The sequence below is a fragment of the Aulonocara stuartgranti genome (assembly GCF_965226115.1).
Source record: "Aulonocara stuartgranti genome assembly, chromosome: 8".
NCBI classification, from domain to species: Eukaryota; Metazoa; Chordata; class Actinopteri; order Cichliformes; family Cichlidae; genus Aulonocara; species Aulonocara stuartgranti.
In genome coordinates, this window is record NC_138959.1 from 5,591,018 (window position 1) to 5,607,751 (window position 16,734).

Consider the following 16,734-nt stretch of genomic DNA (forward strand, 5'->3'; position numbering starts at 1 on the left):
TCTATAAAAGGCTAACATATAGCCAACTTCTTACGAAGGATTGAATATTAAGCTTGAGAATGACGACAGAGCGATAATACACCACAATACTAGGGTGTATGCCAACATTTTGCAGCTGCTACATTGTATAAAGCTAAATTATTGTCCGAAATCTTGGGTAATGAACAACACTTAAAGCAAATGCCTTCTCCTGTTGAATTACTATTTTCTTTTAACTGGAGAAGCCATTGGTCATCCTTCTTACGTAACCTCTGGGCTCTCCAGTGTAACTAGCAGATTTCCAGGCCAAGACTTCCTGTTCTTTTGCTTGTCTATGTTTACTAGTGCATATATATATATTTAAACACAGCTAAAATAAAGCTAAAACATTAGTGGTTTTGAATTTGCATTTCAGCAACGTAGTTCTCCACGGACTGTTTACCTGTTTGCAGCCAGAGCCTACTCAAATGTGGCTGATCAATACAACCTGGACTGCAGACAGAAACCGGATAGCTTCTGGTATCAAATCTCTTATCCCTTTGTGAATAGATTTAGCACATTCTTATGCAGACATCTGTTTAAATAGGTAACTGTTTTGGAAACATATGATACAATTTATGCATTTTGCCACTGATTTCTACTCATTTTCTAGCTGTTAAAGTGAACTGTGGGTGCTCGGTTTAACATCAGCTCCTCTCCTCTGCTTGTCCATCTGTCTCCAGGCTGTAAACATGTGAAGGGAATCCTGCTGTACGGGCCCCCAGGCTGTGGTAAAACCCTGATGGCACGACAGATTGGCAAGATGCTGAAGGCCCGGGAGCCAAAGATCGTCAACGGCCCTGAGATTCTCAACAAGTATGTGGGAGAGTCTGAGGCGAACATCAGGAAGCTGTTTGCAGATGCAGAGGATGAACAGAAGAGGGTGAGAATAGGACACGATGTACATTTTGTATTGTTCTTCCACAACAGAGCCAGCTTACCAAAGCAGAGCAAACATAAAAGTCCTGTTTGTATTAATAAACGAGTCTGTTTTGTTGCAGCTTCCAAGTAATATTGGCTGTGTTGCTAGAACTTTCCTAAACTTCTAATCTAGAAGTCATCAAAAGTCACTGTGTTTGTTCAGAGTATTTTCTCAGTAGCTATTAGTATTCTTCCAGCATCCCAGTGAAATACCGATAAGCACTGCAGAAAAAATCTAATTTCTCAAGAGTGGAGAGATCTGCCCTTTAGCCAGACATAGCTGTAATGACTTTTTAAAGTTTGTGCGTGTGTGTGTGTGCGTGTTTGAAAGGGAAGAGGGGCCACTGAAACCCAGCAGTGATAGTTGGTTTGGATGGTGTGACATAAGCCTCACTCTGCACCACTTAATGAGGGGCTGGGTTCTCTTTGACCTCCTATAAGACCTCCCTACAAACCCCCACACACACCGTGTATGTGTGTGACATTAACAGCTCTACACCTGCTTTAAATGCTACGTCAGAGTCTGACAGGTCCGTAGATGGAGCGATAACCCCCCACCCGGCTGCTCCATCGCTTTTTTTTCATTCATTCATAAGAGGCTCAATACTTGTATTCAGCTCAGGATGAAAGAAAAGCAGTCACGGTTTCTTCTTGCTATGCTTCTGTGTCTCAGCTGAAAAAAAATGTAATTTGATTTTATATTTTACAAGGTTATTATAGTTTAATAGTATACTTTTTAGTAGTTTTATTTTAGTTTTATTTTAATGTAAATTTACAATTTCCTTATATTTTCCTTATATGTTTGCTGTGTGGATTTTACTTTAAATTTGGTTTTTATTGTTAAAAATGTAATTTTTTCTATTAGTCTCACTCTTGGGTTGAGTATCTTTTCATATAATAGGGGGCATTTTTAAAAAACAGTTTTTACAATATAAAAACTTGACTCACATTTTCCACTTTCAGTAAAAAGTTTACTTTCAAATTTTATTTTATTAACAAAAATATGTATTTTTTGTTTTTATGTTATTTTAGGAAGCTTCTTTTTTTTATTCTTCTGCCTCTGCAAGGTGCTAGATGGAAAGCCATTTTATGGAGTTCCACATTAAATCACTGTAAATTGAATTGGATGTCAAGAAAATACAGGTCAGCCAAGGAGAGGTAGTACCCAGCTGTAATAACACTGCTGTGCTTACTTTTTGTTCACTAAACATTTAAATGAATGTCCAAACCAGAACTTCCTATGGTTTGCCAGCTTCAGATCTTACAAAAAAAATGCCTGAGACTTTACTTATTCCAGTTTCATTAACCAGATTTTCTTATTTTGAGAATTTTAGTAGCCAAAAAAAAGTCAGTTTTCTGCACATCTTCCAATAAAATGCAGCTGTATCAGGTGCGTCTAAGCTCCAGGGCAGAAAACTTTGGGAGGACAGAAATGGACCGCAGCACACTGATGAATTTTCAGCCTTGAGTTGTGCAGGCAGATGAACTTTTCCACAGAATTCAATGGCCAGCACCAACATACTTTACCCGAGGACCCGAAAACTGACTCCCAGAACTAAGAGACAATTATAATATTGTAAGACCTTGAAAATAACAGACAGCTCCTTAAAACCAACCCCCTGTTTATTTGGTAAACTTATTCATACACCTATATGTTTAAGAAATTAAGCTACAAGCAAAATTAAGCGTGTTTGAGAAGGAAAAAAAGTTTAAAATACACATTTGTGTTTGTCTATAGTTTATCTTTTAGACATTTTTGCAAATTGGTGCATGTTTAAAGGTGTTGATATCTCTTTTCTTATACTCTGTGTATATACAGCGCTTATATCCTCCAGATGTTCCAGATATACTCCTTTCAATAAGTTTTAACAGAGAGGGCTTTGTTCATTTATCATTCAGTGCATGATTTAGTGCAAAAGATGGACTCGTTCTGGCTGTTGGAAGTAATTTCTGATTTATAGACAAATAAAAACCTTTGACTTTTATATGGCAATAAAATCAAACAAGAACTATGTATCTATACTATCCAGTTCTGATTTCAGTTTAGGAAAAGTGTGTCAGGAAGGTCATATTTATCTAGATAAATCTGAATTTTTATATTTAAGCATTACCTTTTCTAAGGCTTCTAATATAAAGAGAGAATGTTCCTTAATTGATTTGTAAACAGGGAAAGTTTTTTTTTAACCCCCGTAGTTCATCTGTGTTGTCTCCCCTGTAGTAAATATGATAAACATGCATATCACTTTTGCGCTTTCAGGTAAGTAGGTGTAACTGTGTAACACCATCTCCTGCAAAATTACTTATATCCAGCATGACAGATGTAGAAAAACTGGATTTACTCAGCATTATCGAGGCGATGTCCTCCCTGCTTGTGTGAACAGATGGTATAGGATAAAGGTGCAAAGCAGGTATTTACAGTTTACACATTAATCTTCTTCCTCTGCGTCTGTGTCGGCGAACAGCTCGGTGCCAACAGCGGCCTTCACATCATCATATTTGATGAAATTGACGCCATCTGTAAGCAGCGTGGCAGCATGGCAGGAAGCACAGGAGTCCATGACACCGTGGTTAACCAGCTGCTATCCAAGATCGATGGAGTGGAGCAACTCAACAACATCCTGGTCATAGGTGCAAACATGCAGACATTTTCTCGCAGTATATGTAAACTAGCATAAACACTTTCACATTTAAATCCTGTCCTGTGTCACGCCTGAACAGCCAAACTCTGTCTCATTACTTTTGTTCTTCCCTTTCTTCTGGTTTCTTTTCTTTCTGCCTCAGGTATGACCAACAGGCCCGACCTGATAGATGAGGCCTTGTTGAGGCCAGGAAGACTGGAGGTGAAGATGGAGATTGGTAAGAAGTAGCGAACACACAGAATTTCATTCAGTAGACTTAAAACAGCGTGTCCACAGCATGTCTTTTGTCCTTTCTTCCTTCTCTTACCCAAACTGGTCACGGCAGATGGCCCCGCCCCTCCCTGAGCCTGGTTCTGCTGGAGGTTTCTTCCTGTTAAAAGGGAGTTTTTCCTTCCCACTGTCGCCAAAGCGCTTGCTCATAGGGGGTCATCTGATTGTTGGGGGTTTCTCTGCTGTATTATTGTAAGGTCTACCTTACAATAAAGTGCCTTGAGGCAACCTTTGTTGTAATTTGGTGCTGTATAAATAAAACTGAATTGAACTGAAAAGAAAGTTAAAATGATTATAAAGAACATATTTTTAAAACCTATGAAGTAATTAGTTAAAGTATTTGCTCAAATAATTAATAGAAAATCAGTGAAAATACTTCTACTGTGGGTCAGAAAGTCTTAAAAACAGTGTAAATAAGTAATACTTGTGCTATCAAATGAAGAAGTAATGTATCTTATGCAGATTTCTGCAAGTTAATACCAGCAGCCTTACTGGTAAAGCTCAATGGATACAAGGCTGTTATCAGCTGTGACTCTTTGACTGTGTGCACTACAGAACCAGTACACCACACGCGGTCACTTTCTCCATTTCCTTTTCCGCTTTATTCTTCAAGGCTTACCGGATGAAACTGGGCGAATTCAGATCCTCAACATCCACACAGCGAGGATGCGGGAGAACAAACTGCTGGCTAGCGATGTCGACGTTAAAGAGCTGGCTGTGGAAACCAAGAACTACAGCGGTGCTGAACTGGAGGGTCTGGTCAGAGCTGCTCAGTCCACAGCCATGAACAGACACATCAAGGTCAGTCCAAGGAGCTTATTTACTGTCCATTTATTAATGTGTATGTTTTTTGGGTTATAGAAAACAAGGAAATAATAGTAAAATGCCCTCAGAGCAATATGTTCCTCACTAATATAAGAGTTAAAATACTGGCAAGCAACCAGTATTTTCCACAAGCCAATACGCACTATAAAAAGCAAATACAAAGTTTAATTAAAGGGCAGTAAATTTAAAAAGAAAACTAAAGGAAGAGAAGAAGGAAAGTAGAAGTAATGCAAAAAATGTATTCAACTTTTGAAAACCTGTTCTTTTTATATTAGATACATTATTTTCAAAAGCACTGACAGGAACAGTGTCATGTTCCTGGCTTAAGTTGCAGGCCACACACCTGGTGGGCATAATATATGGTATTATAGTGCCAGTTTAAGCAGCCACCCAGGTGTCGAAGGGTTGGGTAGGTATCCAGGTGTGTGTGCTTGTGTGTGTGCCCTCCCTTAAGTGTTTTATCAGGTGCATTGGCTCAAATCTATACTGCTCAGTAAGGCACAAAGATAAGGTGAAGTTCTCATCTGTTAAGCATTCTGCCCCCGCAGAGCAGCAGATATTGGAGGGTGATGATAAATGACAGACACATGTCTGATGGCAGCGATGTTTCTCTTCACTCCTTTAGGCACTTATTCTTCCCTCCCTCCGTCTCTCTGTCTGACCTTTCTGCTCTGAGGGAGTACATTGTCTTCTGACACATTTTGCAATCTACATGTGCAGTACTTCATTTAATGGATTTCACGAGACAGGGTACGGAGTTCATTCGAAGCAATTTGCTGTCTCTGTACCTGTGCTGTTTGTCTGTTGCTCTGATGTAGGCCAGCAACACAGTGGAGGTAAACATGGAGACGGCGGAAAAACTGCAGGTCAGCAGGATAGACTTCATGGCCTCGCTGAATAACGACATCAAACCCGTAAGTTACTGTGCACATGTCTCTCTTAAGTTCTTAAACATGAAATGCAAAGTACAGTGAAATAAAAGTAACATTAATAATCAAAATAACCTGAAGTTTAACTCAACCATTCCCACCTTCTCTGGCCTTTTCGTTATTCCGTAACATGATCTGTGAAACATCCTGAAATATTTGAGAGAAATGTTGTTTCTAAAATATAAAGGAAAACCTGAGTTTTGGATAAGTTTGTCGGTTTGTCTTATCGTACGCCATTCACCATCACGTTTTAATCTAACAGCCACCACAGACAAGAAGACTAATAAACGTCAAACTTGGGCGCATTCTGACATCAAAATCCATGCATGATAAGTCCGAGTTTTAATCACAGACTTTGAGATTTTGCAGTCCAGTCATGCTGCTGGTGGATCTTTGCAAAGAGAAAAACTTTGAATGATGGTGCAGAAACAGAAGCTGCATGTGACCTGCTTGAGAAAACTGAGTGCTCCTGTTGGTTGTTAATAATATTTATGTGATCGAACACTATTTGCATGAGTCGAGATTTTTAAAAAAAGAAAGAAGCTAGGCTAGGATTTAGCTTGTTTGTTTTTATCAGGCTCACTTGAGACACTTAGAGTTTAAAACCACCTTACGCTAAACGATCAGTTGTGCCACAACCTTTGCAAAAGTGTTTTGACTTGCAACACTTAAATCTCTTGAAATTTAGTGGCAGGCTTTGAAAGATGCCTTTTCTCCTCATTAGACTGTAACTAAAACCTGTGATGACAGTATTATGAAGTCGAGCTGATGTCACTAGTCTAAGTTTTGCATATAAATATAAACATTTTTTTCCACTCTGGGCATGAGTTTTGTTTTTGACAGGCTTCAGGGGCCTCTCAACACTATTTTACACCTGAATTGAACCTGTTCACCTGCTAAATGTTATAAGAAGCAGTCCAGGTATAAGCAAGAATTATATCCACAATACTTGTAAATTATATTTATTTGTGATTAAACTTCACTGGATTCAGATGAAGCACTTGTGCAGGTTATACAAGACTACAACACAGAGGAAATATCTTTTTTATAACTAATATTTCCATTCTCGGTTGAGCTCGTGGAGGCAAACAAAATTAGAGTCTCACTTTCTGTTTTCCTCTCCTTGTACCACTTCTTCAGGCATTTGGAACCAACCAGGAGGACTACGCCAGCTACATCATGAACGGCATAATCCGGTGGGGTGACCCAGTGTCAGCAGCCCTGGAGGACGGGGAGCTGCTGGTGCAGCAGACAAAGAACAGTGACCGCACGCCACTAGTCTCTGTGCTGCTGGAAGGTAACTCTCACACGTGTCATGCAACCCAAACACATAGAGCAAATAAAATAAGGTGAGGACAGCGGCCTGCTTTACTAACAATTAAAATGGTTGATCAGTGATTTCTTTTCACCGCCAGGCCCACCTAACAGCGGCAAAACGGCACTGGCGGCTAAGATTTCTGAGGATTCCCAGTTTCCATTCATCAAGATCTGTTCTCCGGACAAGATGATCGGACACTCTGAGATCGCCAAATGCCAGGCCATCAAAAAGGTAACAGATTTCATAATGCAGATACAGTGCATATAAATACCGGATGTTTGGGTTAAGATGCTAGTGTAGTAATGTCATTTTTAAAATACTAGTAGTTATTTTTAGTGTTTTCTGGTGTGTTTTTTCTCTGATGGCGATCAGGTTGTACCTTTTTGTTTCCCTTTGGCAGATATTTGAAGATGCTTACAAATCCCAGCTGAGCTGTGTGGTTGTGGACGACATCGAGCGCTTGTTGGGTAAGACGAGAGAGCCCAAAATATTTTGCGGTCTTCTACTCAGTTGCCTTCTGAAGTTACTTTTTATTTGAATCAGACTTGATGAGACCGAGGAAATGAAATAATAAAATTATGTTTGTCGTCAGATTACGTTCCTATTGGCCCTCGTTTCTCCAACATGGTGCTACAGGCTCTGCTGGTGCTGCTGAAGAAACCACCTCCAAAGGTAACCAGGGTTTATTTCTTTCTCACTGTCAGTGTTGCTAGTCCTGAGGTGGCAGAAAGAGGGCAGCAGATCTTATGGATGCCAACATAAAGTCTTGCGAGGAATTGTTAGAGGTCTTTGCCTGCAACTGGCATGTGTGAACGCCTGTGTGTGAGTGTATGGTTATTAGCAAGTGTTTTGGTCCAGGCCTGTTGTGCTCGGAGTGAATGGTGGTGGTGGAGACCCATTTCTCATAGTTTCTTTAGTTGTAGTTTGTGTGTGTCTGTTGTTGATGGGTTTGTGAATGAGGGTATAGCTCACTATATGGCTGCATGTGCATGAGAAGTGGCGCGGGGCCTGGTGTTGAATGCCTGGCTGCAGTGCTCCTCTGGGGTTGTAAAGCGCTGGGCCCAGCGGGGTGCCTGGGGCCGGGGGAGGCCAGGGGGACACGGAGGAGAATGAGCTCTGTGAGAGAGCCAGGACCTGGCAGCACTGCCGCCTGTGTGGCACCTCATCTGCATGCAGCATCACAACCCCCCACGCCATGGGGGGGCAGGCGGCAGCCATAATCCCCCTGTCTGCTCGCCACTCCTCTGCCTCTCCTCCTTGGTCTTCTTCTGGTCGTTCTCCAACTCGTCGGCTTAGTGCAGCGACATTTCTTTTGCTTCCCCTCTTTCTTCCCCGCTCATGTTTGTCTTCTCTACTGTTGCCCTCTGCTCCATTATGCTGCATTATGCTGTCTTTTTTTCTTCTTTCTATTGTTTTCTATTTTTTTAACTCCTGTTGTGACTTAGAGCCCCTGCTCAATGTCGGCCTTCACCTGGGCAGCCAGAAATCTCCAGAATATGACGAAATCAGTCGCCCTGTATTCCAATAACCAATAAGAGCTTTGGCATCAAAGACTGCCTTCATCAAAATTTGGATAACATGAGAACTTAATTACAAAATGTTCACAATTCGACACTTCTGATTGGCTTGTTTGTAGTCGCGGGCAATGAGAACATAACCCGGTGTGATACAGAAAGTGCTGATGTTGCAGTGTAAGCCATTAAAGGAGCAGAGTAGAAGCTTCTGACACAACTTCCCCACCGTCCTAAAAATGCATACAAACAACATGTTTAATAGGGTGGATATGAGTGAGAAAACAAAATGCAAAACAACCTTAATTTTAATTTTTACACATATCTGTGATTAAACCAGCTTCTCATGGACTACATTTAATAACTGTTGTTTAGCTAATAATAAAATTACTGTTGTCTAAGCAGGTGCAGCTTGTTTTTACAGGCCTGTGGTCTCTCAGCATCAGATACATCACATACCAATGAAACATGTCAATAAAAGTAATACAAATGAGATAAAATGAAGATTTTCACCTTCATATCTGTCAAGCAGTGAAGTTGTTATATATGCTGCTTGTGTTGCTAGAACTTTGACTTTATCAAAGACTGTATTCTGAGGAAGTTAACACGGCTGTAGAAGCAGGGTTGGCATTGTGATTGCGTGTATAGACCAGGTGTATGTTACATGCATCAGCTGACTTGCCTTAAAGCTGTAAAACTATACAAATGATGGACAGGTTGTTGGTCAGAGAAAAAAAAATGCTGGAACTGGGGTGGCCAAAATGTTCGTTATTATAAGGCTTCATAATATGGCTCAAAGACCATAGGTGACACATAGGTGTGCCCAGTTTTTGTATAGTCTGGCTGAGTTCTAGATAAGAATCAGAATCAGAATCAGAATGGGGTTTATTGCCAAATGTTGAGCAGGTTTACAACATTAGGAAATTGCTGCGGTGCTTCAGTGCAAACATAGTGTCATAATATAGCACTTAAATAGACATGGAAAAAAATAAAAGTAGGGATAAGAATTAAAAGTGCTACGTGGAAAGATATGTGCATGAGATATACATGAGATATATACATGAGAATAAGAATTAAGAGTGCTACGTTGAAAGATATATACATGAGTGCAGGTGGTGATCAGTGCCAAACATGGAATGATGCAGTGACACAGCGTAGGGTCATGTGTTAGTGGCGGGTACAGTCATATGGTTATTGTTCATGTGTCCAACAGCAGAGGGGAAGAAACTGTTCTTATGGCGAGAGGTTCTGGTGCGAATGGACCGGAGCCTCCTGCCTGAGGGGAGCAGGTCAAACAGACTGTGTCCAGGGTGAGAAGGGTCAGCTGAGTGTCCTGGAGGTGTACAGGTCCTGCAAAGATGGGAGTCTGCAGCCAATCACCTTCTCAGCAGAGCGCACAACACGCTGCAGTCTCTGTTTAAGTGTTGAAACCATCCAGGACACGCAATCATGATGCTTGAACCTCTGTTAGAGCCATCACACACTTTCATCTGGACTGCTCCTGTGCTTTTCCTGTACATTATCAAATGGTTATACATCATTGGTCTCTCTTTTTCCTATGACCAATAGGAGGAGACCAGCTGATGAATGTGAGGGAACGATTAAAGATCCAGACAAAATGACATCTGCTTCTCTTTCAGGGTCGTAAGCTGCTCATCATTGGCACCACAAGTCGTAAAGACGTCCTTCAGGAAATGGAGATGTTGGATGCTTTCAGCACCACCATCCACATTCCCAACATCTCAAAAGTAGAGCAGCTGATGGAGGCCTTTGAGGTAAACTACACAACTATGAAACTACAAATTTCTAATGTCTGTTTCTAAGAATTGCATCTATGATGCAAGATGCTTTTCTTCTGTGAATTTCTTCTTACCATTAGACTTGGCGACATTGTTTTTGCTTACTTTTTTATTAGAATTCCTGAATGCAAAAAATGAATGACAGAATTTAAGTGTTTCTCTCTCGCACTGATCGTTCCTGTGTCTCTTTCTGCTTTACATAGCTGCTGGGCAGTTTCAATGAGAAAGAACGGGCCATGATAGCTAAAGCTGTACAGGGCCAACGCTTGGGGATCGGCATTAAAAAGTTGCTGATGCTGATTGAAATGGCGGCACAGGTGAGAAACTATTATGGTCTTTTTTTTGACTTTTTTCAACAGTTTAGTTAGTTTTATGTTGTAGTTAGTATGAATTTTGCGGTAATGCAAGTTTTTTTGTCTTCTTTTTAAAAAAAATATAATATTTGTGGGTTTATGTAAAGTGGATGGTTTGACACTGGGGGCACACTTTCACGACTCCTATAATTAATGATCACCATTGGTACACAGCAAACAATACAGCTTTTAAACATCAGCCTGTGATGACCCATTGTGTGTAGTTTCGTACTTTGGGTTTGCGTTTAAATTTGCATTCTCAGATGTGCTTTCATTCCCTTTTCCAAAAATAAGCACATCTTTGCTTTAAATCTATTCCAAAAGAGATTATTTTAAGTAGGTTGGTAAAATTGCAACACAAAAAGATGGGTTTTTGGCAGCTTTTTAAAAAAGATCATTAGATTCTGAAGCCGCTGTAGCAAAATCTCGGTCTCGGTTTCAGCCTTGCATGCACAGCAAGCAGGCCTTGATCACATGACATCAGGCACCTGCTGGGGCTATATGGATGCATAAGTGCACTCTACTCTACTCTTTATGTTGGTGCTTGTCCATGCAAAATTCTAAAAGTCAAATCCAGAATCTTAAAGTCAGAAGTTAATGGGCAGTGACATGATAATATTTAGAAGACTTAGTCAGAAGCCTCGCAGCGGCTTTTATTGAATAGGCTGCAAACGTTCCAAGGAAGCTTTGTTAAGACAAGTAAACTGTGAATTACAATTATCCAGAAGTGATGAAATAAATGCATTAATAACATTTTCCATCATGACACAGTGGAAACTGGCAATATTTCTTAAGCGATAAAAGCGAAAGCGAGATTTAACATGACCGTCCAAAGTGAAAGCTGAGTCAAAAATTATCCAAAGGTTGCTGATAGAAGATTTAGGAAATGTGGCAAGGGGACTTTCCATTACCTCAGGCACAAATCTGTCAGGGGCACATCAGAAAATAGTTAGCCTCCAACTTTTAACAGAGTCTAAGCACCTCTGAGAAATCTGTAACTTACAAATGTCTTGTGGTTTAAAAGAGAGATACAACTGAGTGTCATCTGCATAGCAATGATAATAAGTGCTCAAAATGTGCAGAAGGAGCAGATCTAACAGAAATATATCAGCGATCTCATATATCTCATAGACAAACCCAAACATCTTCTATGACTAGTTTTCAGTTCAGTACCGAACACAAATTAACTCATGTATCCTCAACCCAAGAGAAAAAACAACGTTGTTATGAGTACCGCGATTGACGGGGTGATGTTGACCGAGGCTGGGCTGTGGCATTCTGCACGTTGCCATATGTATCTGAGCCTCTCCTGCAGCTTTGCATGAGAGCGCCGCCTCAGATGTGATTGTTCTTGGTGGAAATCGGATCGGACAGAGGTAACAAGATGAAGTGCTCCAACCCGTACTTGTGCCATTCTTGTGACAGCACCCTTCCCTGCAGCTGTTTCAGCAGGACAATGCCAAACCCTGCACTGCCAGAGTAGCGCAGGCTTTTCTGGATATCAAAACCCTGGAACACGATGTGCATCGACCCAGCGTGTTGCAGGCTCCACTCCTAGTTGAGCATAGCTGCAGACTATGCTCATCAAGGAATGGAAAACAGTTCCTCAAACAACACATCTGGACTGCTTGGATGTCATACCTTGTATTAAATGTCTTGTATAAGCAACTATTATGTTGTTTGTCTAAAAATCTATTTAAAATGTGAACTTATGTTTCTTTTTTGACTATTTTTGGACATTTCTTATGCTGTTGCAGCTCCATGTGTACTAGTTGTGTTAGACAACAGAAAGGTCAAGTTATTTTGGGGGTACGAAACTTGTGAAGCACAAGAAAACAGTCTTTTCAATAACTCACTCATCACCTCCCATTTTATTCAAAACACAGATTTCATACTGGCACAGGCTTTGCGTTATTATTATTTTTTTCTGTCAGTGTGGTCTGAGCTTGAGCAGGCCGTCCCTCCTCTTCTTCGACATCTGGCCGGCATTCTTGACAGTCAACAGGATCCGTCTGTCAGGCACAAAAAACTGTCATCTATTAGCTGTAGTGAAAAACTGTGTGGCTTTGCTGATGATTTGTTGAGGAGAGGGATCCAGTACATTTCTAGTTCACAAACCATTCTCTCCAATACATTCATAGTTGTGAAACCGTGCTCTGCACAGCTTTCCAAGTTGTATTCACGTGTTGCTAATAAGATACTCATCAGAAAAGTCTTAGGCTATTCGTGGTCTGGTTTTACCTACGATTTAAGCAAAGATCAGCCACTGAAGGGGGCAAATGTGAGGGGTAGGTTTAAAAAAATAAATAAATCAAGGAGACATGTACAAAAATGAAAACATAGACCACCAAGTCATAGCAGATTTTTGGTCTCCTTTCAACCCACCCGTTATGTAGAGGGATGCAGTGGGTACAGAGTCTTCTCACCTTCCTTACTTTGCCTAAAGGGATTTGTGGCTTGGCCTCCAAGTTTTGTTTTTGTGCATTTTTCTGTACAGTAGCAAGCGGTGTAGTTCTTTTCTGCCCTGTTCCCCTAAATGATTTACTTGGAAAGCCTGTAGGGACATTGATCCTGTCAGGACACAAAGCATAATCAACCTGATTGATCATAAATCGTTTACTGATCGGTACTTGGACTGGTGGAGGCTTTAAAGAGGACTTTTGTTTTGGGTTTTTTTTTCCCATTACAGACAAAATATATGATTTTACAGCAGTAAGAGTGAGTACAAGTAATCCCTGTGAGCCAAAAGCTTTAAACTGCTCTAAATGTGCGGTTTTCAGCGGTTCCATTTTCCTGCTCTTTGCCTTGTATGAGCTTTATTTGTGAGCATAGAAGCCCCACCCACCTGCCTTTTAAGCCTTTTGTTTACAAAAGGCAGCCAATAAGGAAAAAATGAGGATGCTTAAATGAAAGGGTGACAGAGGATAAACCGCTGCACGGCAGCTCAGTAGTTTTGAGTTATGCAAAACTGCTTGAGCCCTTTTCTATAAATATGCAGCTCAAAATGAATAAAATTAGTCCCGGTTAGTTTTTTAAATGAATTTGTTCCAAATAAGTAATAGTAATACGTTTGTTTAAAATTAAAAGATGTCATCCTTTAACTGTTTACCTCCACTGAAATAGACAAACAGTATCGAATTAGTCACTGTAGTAACCTGTGACATCATGTCCAGCTGTGGTGATTTTATTTTGTGAAAACAAAACCGAGAAGGAAAAATAAAATGTAACAGGTAGAACAATTAGAAACAGGAACTAAATATCCTGTTACTCGATTTGCCAAAATGATGATTTGTGTGTCCTAAATCTTTACTCCTGTGACCTGTGAGGAGATCACAGAACCAAGCAGGATTTAATTAAGTCGCTGTCGTACGTCACAACAGGAAATCTACGTTCCAGTGATCATCTCGTTCTTTGCTTCTCTCATTTTTTCCCTTGTTTCTTACAAATTTCTCAGATATTTCTAAACTCCTGAAGTAAAGTTTTAAAACTTGAAATGTTTCACTCCAGCTAATCGATGTCTGCTGCTCAAAGCCACGATGAATTTTCTTCGTCCATCTCAAAACCTCATATTTCAAGTAATATTTGTTTACCAAACCGATGACGGACATCCCACCAGCAGCATCAGACAAACCCAAATCACACCATTAGCTCCTTTCTTCTCCCGACTGTGTCTCTGTTATGTTGCCTATGTGTGCAGCCTGTTTGTTGGGGCTGTGTAATTGCTGTGGTATGCTCCAATGCTATGCTCAGTGCCCCCCCCCTCACACACACACCCCATTCTGAGCTTGAAGAAGTATGAACCTGTGTTTGCCGGGACATGCTGCAAACAGCCGCACTCACGTACACATTTGCGGTCTTTATCTTTTTTCCTCTCATTCCAACGTTTCCGACTGCTCTCATGTCTTAACTCTGGTTGCTACAGGCGATTCCAGACATACTGTAAGTTATTGCATAGGTTCCCATTAATTTTGCTTCCTTTTCCCTCCCCTTCTCTTCAATCCAAACTGAAACATGAACTCCAGGACCCGCCGCCGTTGATAGCATGCCGCTGTGATGTTTAACACCTGAAGAAACCCGTGCATGTTCACAAAGAACCTGCTAATAAAATATATAGTTATTTTATCGTATGACTGTTAGCACTAAGCATGCATATCTGTCTTTTCAGATGGATCCTGACTACAGAGTTAGGAAGTTCGTGAGTCTGCTGCAGGAAGAAGGAGCGTAAGTATTCCTTTCCTGTTTCTAACCACATCACCAGAGCAGGATTGACATTGAACACTCACACCGCACACACGTCTGTCACTTTCACCAGCTGTCAGTTACAAATGTAGCAGAAAGGAAAAAGTTAGTCAGAAGCACAAAGTGTTTACATTTTAATCATCGTACCAAGTGTGATTTATAATACACATTTTGTCCTTTTTCTCCCTCTACAGACTGGTTTCTGATAAGTTTGTGGCAATCTAGACTCAGTGGAGCCACGCGGTGAAATAGAGGCATCCTTCAACGGTGAGGCCGCTTTAAGCTGAAACGTTAAATTTTTTAACTCATCATATCCTGTCGAGGGTTGAGGAGAGCTGATGTGAAAGTCTGTGATTCCACTCTTTGAAGAGTCACAGTCAAAGTTTCGAAATAACGTTATGCGAGTCCAGTCAAGCAGATGTAACCACAGAATAACGGAGGATGTCGTTAAAATGCGCTGACTCAAAACTGAATTACCAAACTTACCTTTGACTAAGTAGTTTTACAGCTAATCTGTGCGTGCGTGGAATCGGAAGCATCACACGAAACAATTGTCACAATAAAAACACTTCCACGGGGCACCAAACACTACTGTAAAAAACCCAACAAAGTGAATGATTCGGGTGTTTGAGGAGACACCTTTAGCAGGAACAGCTTGAAGTAACCATTTTCTATATAACTTTATCAGTCCTTCATATTATTGTGGAGGAATTTTGACTCCCTTTACAAAGTCACTTTAGTTCATTGAGGTTTGCGATCATTTTTTATGCACTGCTTTCTGAACTTTTTGAGGCCTGGACTGCAACACCTTGATTCTTTCGAACGATCCAGTCTTGGCCGAGCTTCAGCTGTTGGGTAGATGGCCTCACATGTTACTCTAGAACAGTGAGTAACAACAACCCCCGGGCTGGTCCGTGAGTCGTTTGGCACCGAGCCCCGAGAGTTGAGACTCGGGTGTGAAATTGATGGTTTTCAGGGGTTTTATCGTTATTTTTTAATCGTTTTTATCGTTATCTAAGTTTCCCTGGGTCTTTTTCCGTGTGTTATGAATAAATCTTCCTTTTTTTGGTACTGGTACTGGTTTTATTTGTTGTATTTATCAGCGAGACCTTAAAGGCCGGTCTGTGAAAATATTGTCGGACATAAACCGGTCCGTGGCACAAAAACGGTTGGGGATCGCTGACCTAGAATACTTTGGTATGCATTGGAGTTCATGACTACAAGGGCCCAGGTCTCGTGGCTGTAAAACATGCCATCACGGCGGTGTCGCCACGCGTGTAGCTGTGCTGCCATGTTCTTTATGTGGAGAGAACAGACATGTCTCCTGGCAATGCTTCCAAACGAGCCATACTTGTTCAGTCTTTTTAGAATTTTACTGTCATGAGCTTCAATATTTAATATGCTAACTGAGGCCTGTAGAGCATGAGAAGGAGCTCTTGGATCCACTCCTGGGAACACTGGCACCTATCTTGAATGCTTTCTACTTCTTTCTGAAATTGTTTAAAAATTAAACCCTTCCCAGATTGATGGGGAGCAACAATTGCTTCTTTAAGCTCATTGCTGATGTTTCCTTTGTGGCATTAACACACCTGAATGCTCCAGACCAGCAAACTGCCAAAACGTCTGCTTTTATTAAGGTCCTGAAACTTGGAATTAGTGAGGTTGTATTTACTCTGCATGCTGCTTCTGTGTTTTGACTTAATAAAAAAAAATGACATGCTGTTATATGTCATGTTTTGCTCTAAATCTCCAGCATTTTAAGACCTGTTAAGGACCAGATTATCGTTATTATGTCCTGAGACATAAAACCTTAGAATTTAAAGAGGGCGTGCTTTCTTTTTACCTTGACTATGCATGCTTGTAAAACTGTGACGTGCATTGGGTGTTGTTCAGTTCTGACAATGATTTTGCT

The 16,734-nt window shown here is 40.7% G+C and overlaps 1 protein-coding gene across 1 annotated transcript in view; it reads left to right on the top strand.

The window, feature by feature from the left end:
• LOC309712940 (vesicle-fusing ATPase-like) overlaps nucleotides 1-16,734 on the top strand; it is a 31,447-nt gene that overhangs the window by 13,389 nt on the left and 1,324 nt on the right. The window contains exons 9-21 of the mRNA XM_082544160.1: nucleotides 702-901; nucleotides 3,402-3,567; nucleotides 3,721-3,795; nucleotides 4,462-4,649; nucleotides 5,492-5,587; nucleotides 6,743-6,899; nucleotides 7,018-7,151; nucleotides 7,321-7,387; nucleotides 7,513-7,592; nucleotides 10,072-10,206; nucleotides 10,434-10,547; nucleotides 14,749-14,804; nucleotides 15,017-15,089. Of these exons, the coding sequence (XP_082400286.1) occupies nucleotides 702-901; nucleotides 3,402-3,567; nucleotides 3,721-3,795; nucleotides 4,462-4,649; nucleotides 5,492-5,587; nucleotides 6,743-6,899; nucleotides 7,018-7,151; nucleotides 7,321-7,387; nucleotides 7,513-7,592; nucleotides 10,072-10,206; nucleotides 10,434-10,547; nucleotides 14,749-14,804; nucleotides 15,017-15,047 (1,499 nt within the window). The 3' untranslated portion in view covers nucleotides 15,048-15,089. The remainder of the gene's footprint in view (nucleotides 1-701; nucleotides 902-3,401; nucleotides 3,568-3,720; nucleotides 3,796-4,461; nucleotides 4,650-5,491; nucleotides 5,588-6,742; nucleotides 6,900-7,017; nucleotides 7,152-7,320; nucleotides 7,388-7,512; nucleotides 7,593-10,071; nucleotides 10,207-10,433; nucleotides 10,548-14,748; nucleotides 14,805-15,016; nucleotides 15,090-16,734) is intronic.